General features: G+C 37.7%; 1 protein-coding gene across 1 annotated transcript in view; it reads left to right on the top strand.

Moving 5' to 3' along the window:
- Positions 1-13,693, top strand: part of ABCB7 (ATP binding cassette subfamily B member 7) — a 119,722-nt gene that overhangs the window by 73,461 nt on the left and 32,568 nt on the right. Inside the window, exons 5-6 of the mRNA XM_027839679.1 lie at positions 11,459-11,591; positions 12,103-12,371. Coding sequence (XP_027695480.1) covers positions 11,459-11,591; positions 12,103-12,371 — 402 coding nt within the window. The remainder of the gene's footprint in view (positions 1-11,458; positions 11,592-12,102; positions 12,372-13,693) is intronic.

Genomic DNA, 13,693 nt, shown 5'->3' with positions numbered 1-13,693 from the left:
AGTGGTTTTGCAGTTATATCCCTAAGTTCTGTATCTAAGTAGTCAAAAAAATAAAGCTAGGGAGTGTTGGGATCGTGTGATTGAGTTGGATTTGACTGTTTGTGGGGGTGGGACATAAAATGTGGACACAGCCAGCCATAGCTTCTTCTTTCTGATTGTTGAGGCTTTATGGTACAGTAGAAGAGGCCCAACTGGGATACCAGCTTTGTGGCCTCCAGCAAGTCACTTAGCCTCTGGGCCTCAGAGGGTTGGGTTAGATGACTAATATCCCTGGCAGCTTTTTAAGTATGGTAGCTTTATGTTGACTTCCTGCTCTTCTTTTTGGGTGGCACAGATGGTACATCCCCTTAATAAAATGTAGATGATCTCAGTTTTTTAGAATCAAAAGGACCTTTCTCTATTAAAAAGGTTTTTTTGATACCTTTTTTTTTTTTTAACAACACTTGCTTTCCCACATACCTTTGCTCTCATTGTAACAAAGGAAAACATTTAATAAAACAACCAACTGGTGAGATGACTTTCTAAAAACACATGTAGCTTGCTGTACTGTAGCTTTCCTCCACTTACCTGAGGTAGACTGTGCTGAGTACCAGAGGAGATTTACAGAATAGGACTTAGCCAAGCTGAGAGAACGGCATGAATAGCAATGAAGGTGGGAATGTATATGACATACCTGGAATATGACGAGTAGATAATTTATACTGGAGTGAAGGTCTGGTGTAAGGGAATAGAGAAGGTTAAAGAAGCAAATAGAACCAGATTTTGCAGGGCTTTGAATGCCGTTTCATCTGTTGATAAGGAGTTTTTGAAGTTCTTTGAAGAGAATGGGTGGGAAGTGTTCAGGAAGTGTTATAGGATTAGATTGGCAGTAGTATTGGATTGGAAAGGACAGAGAAAGACTTAAGGTAATGATATCTATTAAGAGATTTATAGTAATTCTGTGGAAATGGAGGGACAAGATAGATGCACATAGTCATGGTAAGCATCATTTTCTATAAGAGCCACCTGGAAAAGTTGCTGTACTTTATGACTTCACTGTATAAGACCTTCACTGTATAAATTCTTTGGCTTTTTATGAAATAAATCAGAACATGTTTGTATGTGTGTGTATACATACATATATGTAGAAAATTTCAGTGATTGAAATATTTTATCCCCCAAATAGATTCGATTCCTCCTGAGCCTTTCCAGACTTGAGCACTTCAAGGATCCCTGGAGTGATTGGTGTCTAGGTCCTCCATTCATGGGTGCAGATTGTATACTTTTTGGGGGGGGGTGCAATTGGGGGTTAAGTGACTTGCTCAGGGTCACACAGTGAATATCGTGTCTGAGGTGGGATTTGAACTCAGGTCCTCCTGACTCTAAGGCCAGTGCTCTATCCACTGCACCACCTAACTGCCTCAATTGTATACTTTTTTTAGACAGTTTTTTTATTTGATATTTCATTTTTTCCTAATTACATGTAAATTTTTTTAACATTCATTTTTTAAAATTTTGAGTTCCAAATTCTCTTTTTCCCTCCCTTCCTCCTTCATTGAGAAGGCAAGCAGTTTGACATAGGCTATACATGTGCAGTCATGAAAACATTTCCATATTAGTCATGTTGTGAAAAAAAAAACAGGACACCCCCCCCTTCCCCTAAAGAAAACCTAAGAAAAATAAAGTTTAAGAAAAAGTATGCTTCAATTTGCATTCAGACTCCATTAGTTCTTTCTCTGGAAGTGGATAGCATTTTTTATCATATGTCCTTTGGAATTGCATTGTATTATTGTATTGCTGAGAACAGCTAAGTCATTCATAGCTAATTATTGTACAATATTGTTGTTACTGTATACACTCTTCTCCTGGTTCTGCTTACTTCATTTTGCATCAATTCTTTTAAGTCTTTCCAGGTTTTTCTGAAAGAATCCTGCTTGTTATTTCTTATAGTACAATAGTCTTCCATCGTAATCATATACTACAACCTGTTCAGTCATTCCCTAATTGATAGACATCCCCATAATTTCCAATTCTTTGACATCACAAAAAGAGCTGCTAGAAATATTTTTGTACATATAGGTCTTTTCCTTTTTTTTTTTTAAATCTCTTTTGGGTACAGACTTAGTAGTGGTATTGCTGGGTCAAACGGTATGCACAGTTTAATTGCCCTTTGAGCATAGTTCCAAATTGTTCCCCAGAATGGTTGGATAAGTTCACAACACCACCACCAATGCTTTAGTATCCCAATTTTCCCACATCTCCTCCAACATTTGTCATTTTCCCTTTCTATCATATTATTTCATATTAACCAATCTGATAGGTGTGAGGTGGCACCTCAGAGCTGTTCTGATTTGCATTTCTCTAATCATTAGTGATTTAGAGTATTTTTTCATATGACTATAGATAGTTTTGATTTCTTCATCTGAAACTACTTGTTCATATCCTTCGACCATTTATCAGTTGGGGAATGATATGTATGCTTATAAATTTGACTCAGTTCTCTGTATATTTGAGAAATGAGACCTTTGTCAGAGAAACTTGCTGTGAAAATTTTTTCAAGTTATGATTACTTTGTATTTCCCTCAATCCTATTTTCCCTGTTTATCCTTTTCTTTCTCTCTCTCCTTTCACCCTGTCCCTCCTCAAAAGTGTTTTGCTTCTGACCACCTCCTCTTCCAATCCACCCCCTTCTATCAATTCAACCCCCACCCCCTTTCTCTAAGCCCCTTCCCCTCCTACTTTCTTGTAGGAGATAGATTTCTATACCCAACTGAGTTGGGTATGTTATTCCCTCTTTGAGCCATTTCCAATGAGAATAAGGTTCAAGTAGTGTCTGCCTCCTCTCCCACTGTGAAAGTTCTTTTGTACCTCTTTTATGTGAGAGAATTTACCCCATTCTACCTTTCCCTTCCCCTTGTCCCAGTGCATCCCTCTTTCTCACTCCTTAATTTTAATTTTTTGGATATTATACCATCACAATCATGTCACACCCATGTCCTCTGTCTATGTATACTACTGCTTCTTCTTCTTCTTTTTTTTTTTTTTTTAGATAATTGGGGTTAAGTGACTTGCCCAGGGTCACACAGCTAGTTAGTACAAGTGTTTGGTCTGAGGTGGGATTTGGACTCAGGTCCTCCTGACTTCAGGGCCGGTGCTCTATCCACTGCGCCACCTAGCTGCCCCCCTGTATACTGGTTCTAACTGCACTAATAATGATAAAGTTCTCAGGAGTTAAAAGTATCATCTTCCCATGTAGGAATGTAAACAGTTTAACCTTATTGAATCTCTTATGATTTCTCTTTTCTGTTTACCTTTTTATGCTTCTCTTGAGTCTTGTATTTGAAAGTCAGATTTTCTATTCAGCTCTGGTTTTTTCATCAGGAATGCTTGAAAGTCCTGAATTTCATGAAATTTTTTTCTCCCCCCCCCCCCCCCCATGATTATACTCAGTTTTGCTGGTTAGGTTAGGTGATTCTTGGTTATAATCCTAGCTCCTTTGCTCTCCAGAATATCATATTCCATTTTATCCTTTAATGTAGAAGCTGCCAAACCTTGTGCTATCCTGATTGACTCCAAAATATTTGAATTGTTTCTTTCTGGCTGCTTGCAATATTTTCCCCTTGACCTGGGAGCTCTGGAATTTGGATATAATATGCCTGGGGGTTTTCATTTTGGGATCTCTTTCCGGAGGTGATTGGTTGTATTTGTATTTTGTATTTTATCTTCCAGTTCTTGGATATCTGGACAATTTTCCTTGATAATTTCTTGAAATATTACATCTAGGTTCTTTTTTAAACATATTTTTCAAGTAGTTCAATACTTCTTAAATTCTCTCTCCTCAATGTATTTTTCAGGTCAGTTGTTTTTCTAGTGAAACATTTCACATTTTCTTCTATTTTTTCATTCTTTTAATTTTGTTTGGTTGTTTGTTGATGTTTCATGGAGTTGTTAGCTTCCACTTGTCCAGTTCTAATTTTTAAGGAATTGTTTTCTTTAGTGAGCTTTTGTACTTCCTTTTCAGTTTGGCTAGTTCTTCTTTTTAAGGAGTTCTCTTCAGTGAATTTTTTACATCCCATCTGGCCAATTCTTTTTAAGGACGTCTTCTCTTCAGTGGGTTTTTGTCCCTCTTTTACCATTTTGACCTATTCTGTTTTTTATGGTGTTATTTTCTTGAATATTTTTTGTGCCTCCTTTACCAAGGTATTGACTCTTTTTTCACAATTTTTTTTGCATCACTCTCATTTCTTTCTCCTGTTTTTCCTCTACCTCTCTTATTTGATTTTTCAAGTCCTTTTTGAGCTCTTCCAGGAATTCTTTTGAGCTTGAGACCAATTCACTTTCTCTTTGAGGTTTTGCATATAGCTGTTTTGACTTTGTTGTTTTCTTCGTCTTTTGACTTTTAACTTTTTGTTAAAGTTGGGCTCTACTCCCAAGGTGGAGGAGGCAGTGTCCCCATATTCAGTTTTTTTTCTTGCTATTTGCAGAGCTACTTATGGGGATCTGTAAATTTTCAGTTCTTCCCAGGTGGTATGATTTAAGGAGAGCTGTAGTCATTGCTTTCCTGGTTTGTGCCCTGGTCTATGAAAGGCCATGAGCACTCTTCTCTGCCATAGAACTGTGACCAGACCCCCTGTACCCCTGAGGCTGTACTCTCTTAAGTGTGCTAGTGCTCCTCTTCCTCACCCAGGCATTGCTACCTGGAATCTCATATGGACAATGCAGCAAAGTCCTGCCAGTATAGGGTGCCCCTGTAATCCTCTGACCAGTTGTCTGATGCCCTGACCATCTGTGGGCTGAGAGCTTCAGAAGCTGCTAATGATTTAGTCCAATTATATACATTTTTAAGATGGTTATTATGATTTACTGTGGCTAAATTGTTGGCCAACCTTTTGGCAAAATGCCATCTATAGATGACATATACAGAAAATCTTGCTAGGTCTATACCAGAGTGAGGCATTGGAACATAGGTTGGAGTGGAGGTTTCTTACCAGACTACACTAAAATGTTTTTTTGTTTCTTTGTTTGTTTGTTTGTTTTTGTTTTGCTTTTTGCTGTCAATATCTAGAGTGACTGGTCTTCATAAAACCCTGTCATTTTAGGAGATGTTTCATTAAAAGTCTGTGTGTGCATGTGTATGCGTGTGTGCGTATGCTCATGTGCATGTGCACATATGCACATACTTTTATTAAAAGGTTTTCAAAATGTGGTAGACACCAGAATTTATTGTTATTCCTCTGGAGTCTGGTTGCTTTTCCAATCAAACTGAAAGAGTCTGAACCTGTCGCCTTGCAGGACATGGTACAAAGCTTATCTCTTCACCCAGGCTTGCCTTGGGGAGAATGAGCTTGTATGTTCCCCTTGTGGGGAGAGGGAATAAAACAGGCATCCTATTTTTCCTCTTGACTTCCTTTACAGCTTTCAGAGGAACACAAAACATAAATGTTTTTACCATGGCAATTTAGCACTTTAGTGCTACTGAAGTAGTCACTAAAATAGCTTGTCTTCCCCAGGTAAGCTGAGGTACCCATCCTTACTCAGTTATATCAGAATGAGGGCCAAGAATAAATGCTTCCCTAGAAAAAGTGACTGTCCATGTGGCAGGAAAGAGCTTTCACAGCATGAAGGCATTGGACAATTCACTTCCCATCTCTGAGCCTCAGCTTTTTCCTCTATAAAATGAGGGAAAAGATGATCTTCAAGGCCCATTTTCAGCACTAGTATTCTTCGAGACTAAGAATGATTAAACAATTGTGGATATAATTTTCAAGTTTAAAGGATATCTCATCTCATGCTGCTATGAAGGGATGCTGACTGGTTTGTTTTTTTCCAGGCTTTGTTATTACTTAGGCCCAGTGGGATGTGGAGCAGGCCAGACATTAACCAGATTCCCTGAGGTAAAAAGGGGCACTTTGGAAAGGTTTCATCACTGAATGAAAAGATCATGTTATCATAGGATTTTAAAGGTGGAAAAGACCTTAGATATCTTGTAATTCAACCCCTTCATTTTTACGGATGCCACAGTCCTCATAGGTGGGTAGAGCAACAGGGTAGGGTAGCAGTAGGTAATAAATAAGTTGAGAGTCAGATAGGCAGAGTCACAGGAAGTTGGTTGACATCAGAGGCATGTAAATGATTGGTTTAGATGGTTTCAGCATGGGCAAGAAGGGCGTTCATCCATTCATTCATTCTCCAAACACCAATTGTGTGCAAGGCCCTGTACCAGGAACTAGGGATAGAAAGATGAAAAACCAGAGTCCTTGCCTTCTGTAAAGATCTTACATTCTATTAGCTGGGCAAGATATATACACAAAGAAGCAGATTGTGATAGGGAAAGAAGAGCGATTCAGATAGTGTCCTAGGAAAATTGGAGAGGTGAGAAATCACTTGTAGCTTGGTGTTCATATAGCTGAGGGGAGGAATCAGTGAAGGAAGGCTTTGTGGAGAAGATGGCACCTGAGTTGAACTTTGAAGGAAGAGTAAGATTTCTCCAGATATATAGAGAGAGAACATGGGTGATAGGAATGCATGGAGAACATGCAAGTATGAAAGGAGCTTGAGAGTGAAGAATGAGATCAGGGAGTAGCTAGCATTCTACTTGGTCTGGAAGATAGTGTGTTAAGAGGAGTAATGTGAAATAAAGCTGGAAAGCTAGATTGTGGAGGATCTTGGCTGCCAGTCTGAGGAGTTTCTATTTTATTCTGACCTCAGTAAGGAGTCATTAAAGTAAGCAAAGAAGTGACATCATCAAAACTCTGCATTAGGAGTCTCATGGACTTGTGACATTTTTTCTGGTTAGCAGAAGATCACTTTGAAAGCTATATGAAAGACAGATGAGAGAGAGAAGAGACACGTATCTGGGAGAGCTGTTCAAAGGCTCGTGTAGTCTAGGCAAGTGTGGAAAAGGTTTTGCATTAAGGTGAAAGAAGTATGGGTGGAATTGAGGAACATATGGAGAATGGTGTCCAGCTTGTCTTATGGCAGGAGTCTGGGGGAAGACTGCAATTCCTGGTATGACTAGCACGAACCAGGTAAGACAACACTTCTAAAGGCTACTAGAGGATGGTATTAGAAGAGGGGCTTGGCCACAGGGCAGTCAGGCAGGGATCCAGTTATTGGGATGCATAGTAAAGGGGGCTTGGTTACATTGGTTACGTTGGACTAGCCCAGTTTGTGTCTAGAGCAAAATCCACAACAAGGCTGATAATGCAGAATCACTGAGCTCTAGATTGACGTGTCCCTGAATTTCTGAACTTGTCGGTAATGGTCTAGTGGCTCAGACTTAAAGAGATGGGGTACAGACAATTCAGTGGTTGATAACTTTACAGTGGCTGGCATCTATCAGACCACAAATATATTCAGACTTGTCTTTTCTTTGAAAGAAGTCATATATTCATTCGGATTACATTTGGAAAGTCAGAAATCCAATCTACTACTCTGTAGATGTGTTGTTTTCTTTTCAAAGTTCGAAACAGTTTGCTTCAATGTCACACATAACACGAAGTTCCTTCATTTTGTAAAGCTTTCCAACATCTGCTATGTACTTTAATGATATTGTTGGGTGTTAAAACACCTGCTTAGTTGCTAAGACACTCATATACCTTATATTGGAGCCTTGATTGGTAAGATTTAAATAGCTTCTATCAGTTGTAGCTAAAATTAGGATTGTTGTCAGTACAGGCTTTATATTTAGTAAAAATGAATGGTGTAAGAATGGAATGTTAACGGGAGCTGGGATTTCTTTGTTTTTCTTAAGCCTTGCAGAATCTTCACGTGTTCTTATACTTCAATGGGTATGTGATTTCATCAATGTGAGCCCCCTTTTCAACTGTGCAGATCACAAATCTTTCATGCCTTCTTTTACCGTGCACTTCTTGTCCATCTTTTCTCATGAGCCTTGGCAGGTTTGTTCAACGTTCTAGAACTCTTAACATTGCATATGTGCCAAAGTAGCACATGAGTTGTCTATCTGTTGTCCCTTACTCTCACTACATGACTGGCTTACTTCCTTTTTCTGGGCCTATGTCTCTTTAATGATATTTTTTACATCATTTCTTATGTGCAAGTTATCATTGGTAATAACTGTTTTATACCTACCATATGTCTTTTCATTGCTCTTTGGGTGACTCACGATTTTGATTTCTGAGAGATTGTGGAATTCCATGTTTTGTAGCCATATAAAATTACTTGGAGAATATTAGTATTAAATAGATGAATTTTTCTTTCAGGGAAAAGCACACTTTCCCAAATGCAATTTAGCCTACTCTCATCCTTCCATTTAATCCTGCCTCCATTTCATTTTCTGTCTGCGGTGTCTGCCCAAGGGGTGTGTGCGTGTGTGTATGTGTGTACGTACATATATACGCATGTGAACATACACTAATGAACACTGGTTCTCTAGGTGCAGTTGAACTTCTTATAATCTGGACAGTAGTAATTCTTTATCTATTTGTTTGTTCCTATGTGGATAGTTAGCCAAACTCTTTGGGTGATTATAGAGCCTCTTGTTTAGGAGACTTGGCGGTATTCCACAGCTTGATGCAACTAGTATACTATCTGGAACATCTGGAAGACCTCTATCTATAAGGAATCTTACTTTGACTTAGACTGTGCTCTGGACATTCTCCATGCATGACAGCAGCAAATTATCTTTGGCAAGCATGTGTTTCCTTATATTAGTAATCAAAGGCTCATAGAAAATAAGTTCTCTCTGTTATATCTAACAGCAGGGCTTCTTAACCTAGGGTTCATGAACTTTTTAGATAGCTAGGTAGGTAAGGAGGTAGCTGTATTTCAATATAATAGGTTTCCTTTTGTAATTCTATATATTTTATTCATTTAATAACATTATTATGTGGAGTCAGTAGGCTTCACTAGAATGCCTCAGAGATCCATGATACTAGAAAGGATAAGAACCCGTATCATAGAGATGCTAATGCCCTCCCATGCCCAATTACTTTTTTTTGGTCCATATTTTATATATAGTTACATGTATTATTGTCCCCACTAGAATTTGGATTGTTGGGTACAGGTAGTTTATTTTTTATCTGTCTATTCCCAGCACCTATTTACAGTGCTTAGCATAGAGTAAGTGCTTAATAAATGTTGGTTGATTGATTGGAAATCAGAGAATCTAGTTTCAAATCCCAGCTTTGCCTTATTATACTAGCTCTATGACTTTGGACGCAAGTCATTTTTCCTCTTTGAGTCTCAGTTTCTTCATCTATTAAACGTAGAGGTTGAACTAAATGATCTCTCAGACCCCTTCTAGGTCTGAAAATTATATATACATGCATGTGTGCATGCACGTGTATATGTGTGTCTATGTCTGTGTCTGTGTCTGTGTGTCTGTGTGTTATCTGAATATATCTAAAGATATACATCTTTGTTTCCTTTCCCCTTCTCATAGTTCCACCTCGAATGCTTGATTTGGTTGACTGGTTGCTACTACAAAGAATCCTGCTGTAAATATTTTTGTATATATTGAATTTTTGTTTTCTGTCATTTATTTCCTTGGAGTATGTTCTTAATAGTGGGACTTCTTGAACCTTTACTCACTTTTCAGTAATTCCATATTGAATCCAGAATGTTTGGACTTCACCCATAGTTGGATCTGTCTTCTCACCGTCCCTCAAACATTATGTGTTACTGGGGCTTGGAATTTTTTGGGGGGTTACCTTTGAAGTGAAACTGCAGTTATTTGATTTGCATTTCTCTTATTATTAGCAACTTGAGACTTGATCATTTATGGTTTTCGTTTCTTTTGAAAAGTTATTTCTTTTGACCATTTACCTATTGCGCGTTGGCTCTTGATTCCATCTAGGGAATCGACACACATAACGCCAAGCGTCATTCTCTAGATAAATTTCCAAAGGAAATGAATGCACATGTTCTTTATGTGCATGAATTGAATTTTTCCTCAAGTACAATGTGAGTCTGATAGACCTCTTGCTCCTAGATTTATAGATTTAGAGCTGGAATAACCCTGAGAGGCCACATACCTAGTCCAACCCTCCCATTTTACAGATGAGGATACCAAGACCCAGGCAAGTTAGCCGTCTTGCTCAAGGTTGCATAGGTAGTAAATAGAAGACCTGGAATTCAAACTCATTCCTTTGACTATCTGATAACTTTGGAGAAATTTTGGGATGTGAGATTACCCTGTGGTTCAACCATATGTTGACTTTTAAAAGCTTAATTTGTATTTTGGAGTTGATTATACTTTTTACTAGTGTTCTATTATAGCAAATTTCAGTTATTGATATTTAATTTTAAATATTGTCAGTTTTACCATCATTTAAATAAACTGTGACTATGTAGTGAGGTAGTTTTGTTTTCAGTTTTTCATTCAGAAACATTAATTGAATCTTCACGTACAGGGAATTGTACTTGATACTTAGGGGATTAAGAAATACCTTGTTAAAGGAACTCAAGGAAATTAAAGTCATATCATCATAGGAATTAGAAGATACATTTGAAGTTGTCTAGTCCTATCTTCCCATTTTACAACGCCTCAACTTACTCTCTGGATTTCTTGACAGCTGCCTTTTCCCACATATGGATACTCACTCCCTCACTTTCAGCTCCCTATTAGAATGTAAGCTCCTCAAGGGTACCAGACTGTCTTGGTTGCTTGTATTTGTATCCTCAGCACTTAGCACAGTGCCTGGCACATAGTAGGTTCTCACTTAAATGTTCGCTTGCTCTGTCTATCTGGGAAAACCCTGAGAAGGGGAAGAGATTTGCCAAAAGCCACATGGGTAGAAGAGATCCAGGGCTAGAACACAGAACCTTTGACTAAGTCATAGCTGCCTGTCAACAAAACTTGGACACCCTGCCCTCAGGGAGCTTTAGTCCATCAGGGCAGAGACGTGTACACAGATATCTACAGGAAAAGGCAATACAAGGTAGTCTATTGGACTGTGAGTTCCCTGAGAGCAGAGGATAGGTCTTTTTATCCCCAGTGCTTAGCATAGTGCCTGGCATGTAGTAGGCACTTAATAAATGTTTGTTGACTTGGACTGGTATGATAAGAATGGTACAAATGAAGAATGATAGGAGGAAGAGTTACTACCAATATGATTTTGGGGGAAAATCACCTAACTTCTCTGGGCTTTAGTTGCCCAACTATAAAATGAAAAGTTTGGACTAAGATGATCTCCAAGGCTCCTTCTAGCTCTAAATCCCATGATCGTATCGATCACTTCTGGTTAGGGTGAACTGGGAAGTCTTTATGGAGGAAGTGACAGTTAATCGTTTTTATAGCATTGTAAATGAATATTACAGATTGGGGTCAATGGGAAGTACAATCTGTGCAGTGACTGCTCCCAATCTCAAGTATTTTTTCTGATATAACTGTCCTACTGTCATTGAGTGGTTAAGTTACAAATAAGATGCCAGGCACTAATATAAGGTAAATATTTATGCATTTATGAATAAATATTTCAGCACAGTATGGATAATTGCTTTTTTTTTTTTTAAGGCCATGAATATAGTAGTTCCCTTCATGTTTAAATATGCAGTCGACAACCTCAACCAGATGTCAGGAGATATGTTAAACTTGAGTGATGCACCAAATACAGTTGCAACCATGGCAACAGCAGTTCTGATTGGCTGTAAGTGCTCTTTCATCTGTCTACAGGTGTTAATTTTCTTCTGGAAGGAGTCTGTCATAGATGAGCTAACATAACCTTTTCACTACTAACACAACTTAGCATTTAATGTGTTTATTATTCTTTTGGGCAGTTTTGTTTAGTTTTTAAACCTCATGTTAATTAATATCCATTCCCAGATTCTATAGCCTGAGTTATATTTTTCAAGTCTTAGAACAAAGTATAAATCACAACAAAAACTTCCAGTAATAAATGCCCCTTTAAGATCCCCTCCACAATGAAATAAATTTTTATTTATAGACTGTTAGGTAAAATCTTTAACTGTACATTAGTTCTTGGTAGATCTTAGTTCCACCCAGTTAACTTCATTAATGTGCTAACTGTACATTAGTTCTTAGTACTCTTCCAGTGTCCCTGCCAACAATATGGAAAGTTCGAAATAAGAATGTCCTTGTCATGGGTGTTTGCATTGTGTTTCCTTCCTTTTAATTTTTTGTTTTAAATATGATTTTAGATGGTGTGTCAAGAGCTGGAGCTGCCCTTTTTAATGAAGTTCGAAATGCAGTATTTGGTAAAGTGGCCCAAAATTCCATAAGAAGAATAGCCAGGAATGTCTTTCTCCACCTTCACAACTTGGATCTGGGTTTCCACCTGAGCAGACAGACAGGAGCTCTGTCAAAGGCTATTGACAGAGGAACAAGGGGTATCAGTTTTGTCCTGAGTGCTTTAGTATTTAATCTTCTTCCCATCATGTTTGAAGTGACCCTTGTCAGTGGGATTTTGGTAAGTGCTAACATCATTCATACCAAAAACTGTTATTTGCATATCAAATCCAGTCTCTTTAATAGTTATTCACTGTTGCAGGTTCATATGCTATTCAGTGCTTATAGGTTTAAAAGCCAGGTGCTCCCTTATGAGCCTGAAGAATAATTTCATTTGTATACAGGTCCTGTTTTATTACCACAAACTCCAATGGATTGCCCAACTTATTTTGTTGTTAATTTTGTTCAATCAAATATTTCTTGAAATGTGGGGGCAGGAGACTTTAAAGCCTTGGGTATAACATACTTCATCCCTTTGTTGCAGAGGTCAAGGACCTCTGTGGGATATTGCATATATTATAAGCCATATAGAACTATAAGTTGGTTAATTTTGCTGAACTGCTTTTTAAAAATCTTTCTTTTTAAATATTTGTTATAGGGATTGGCTTTCTGAGTAGAAGGGATATTTTCATAAATGAATGGTATTAAAAAAAGGTCAGATCAAAATAAGGTAATAAATCTTTTGGAATAATAGGATTTGATTCATTTTAGAATTTCTAAGCTTCTCTTAATAGCATTTTTTAGCAAACTGAATATTTCTATTTTTTATTTAACTGATACCTTTTCTTTTTATAGCATATTCATTTCTTAGTATAACCCTCTTCTTTTCCCTTACTCATTGAGCTTTCCTATTGTAACAGAGATTTGAAAAAGTTCAGCAAAACCAACCACTACATCTTATGTCTGACAGTATATATAGTGTTCTATAACCATAGCCCCCCATTTCAGCAATGAAGATGGGAAAACGTGTTTTCTCAACTTTTCTCTGAGGCCATTATGCAGCATTTAGGCATACTGAATATTTCAGAGCTAAAGGTTTTGTACTGCGAAGTAATTTTTTGTTTATGTTTATTTCATTACATTATTATCAAAATCAATGTGGTAATTAAATTCAGTTCAACAGATTTTATGAAAAACTATGTGCATTAGGGATCAAGACAGAAAAACCAATTTCTGCCCTTAAGGGTCTGATATTTTGTTTGGTGTCAGGGAGGGAACCTGAGTAACATACACAGAAAAGTAAATATAGATCAATTAGTAGATGATCAACAGAATTTTTTTTTAGCTTTTAAGAAAACAATATACATTAATAATGAGAGTTGGACTAGAGACTTAGTTTAAGAAGATCAGAAAAAAAAGAAAACAGTTTATGATACTGAGCCCTGTACATAAGAGAGAAGACGGAGAAGAGAGGTCATGAGGAAAGGAAAAAGACAGACAGACAGACAGACAGACAGACAGACAGACAGACAGACAGACAGACAGACACACACACACACACAT

The sequence above is a fragment of the Vombatus ursinus genome, unplaced genomic scaffold, assembly GCF_900497805.2.
Source record: "Vombatus ursinus unplaced genomic scaffold, bare-nosed wombat genome assembly UNPS02004691.1, whole genome shotgun sequence".
NCBI classification, from domain to species: domain Eukaryota; kingdom Metazoa; phylum Chordata; class Mammalia; order Diprotodontia; family Vombatidae; genus Vombatus; species Vombatus ursinus.
Note: the sequence above shows the minus strand (reverse complement) of the source record. Positions and strands in the feature narration are given on the sequence as shown.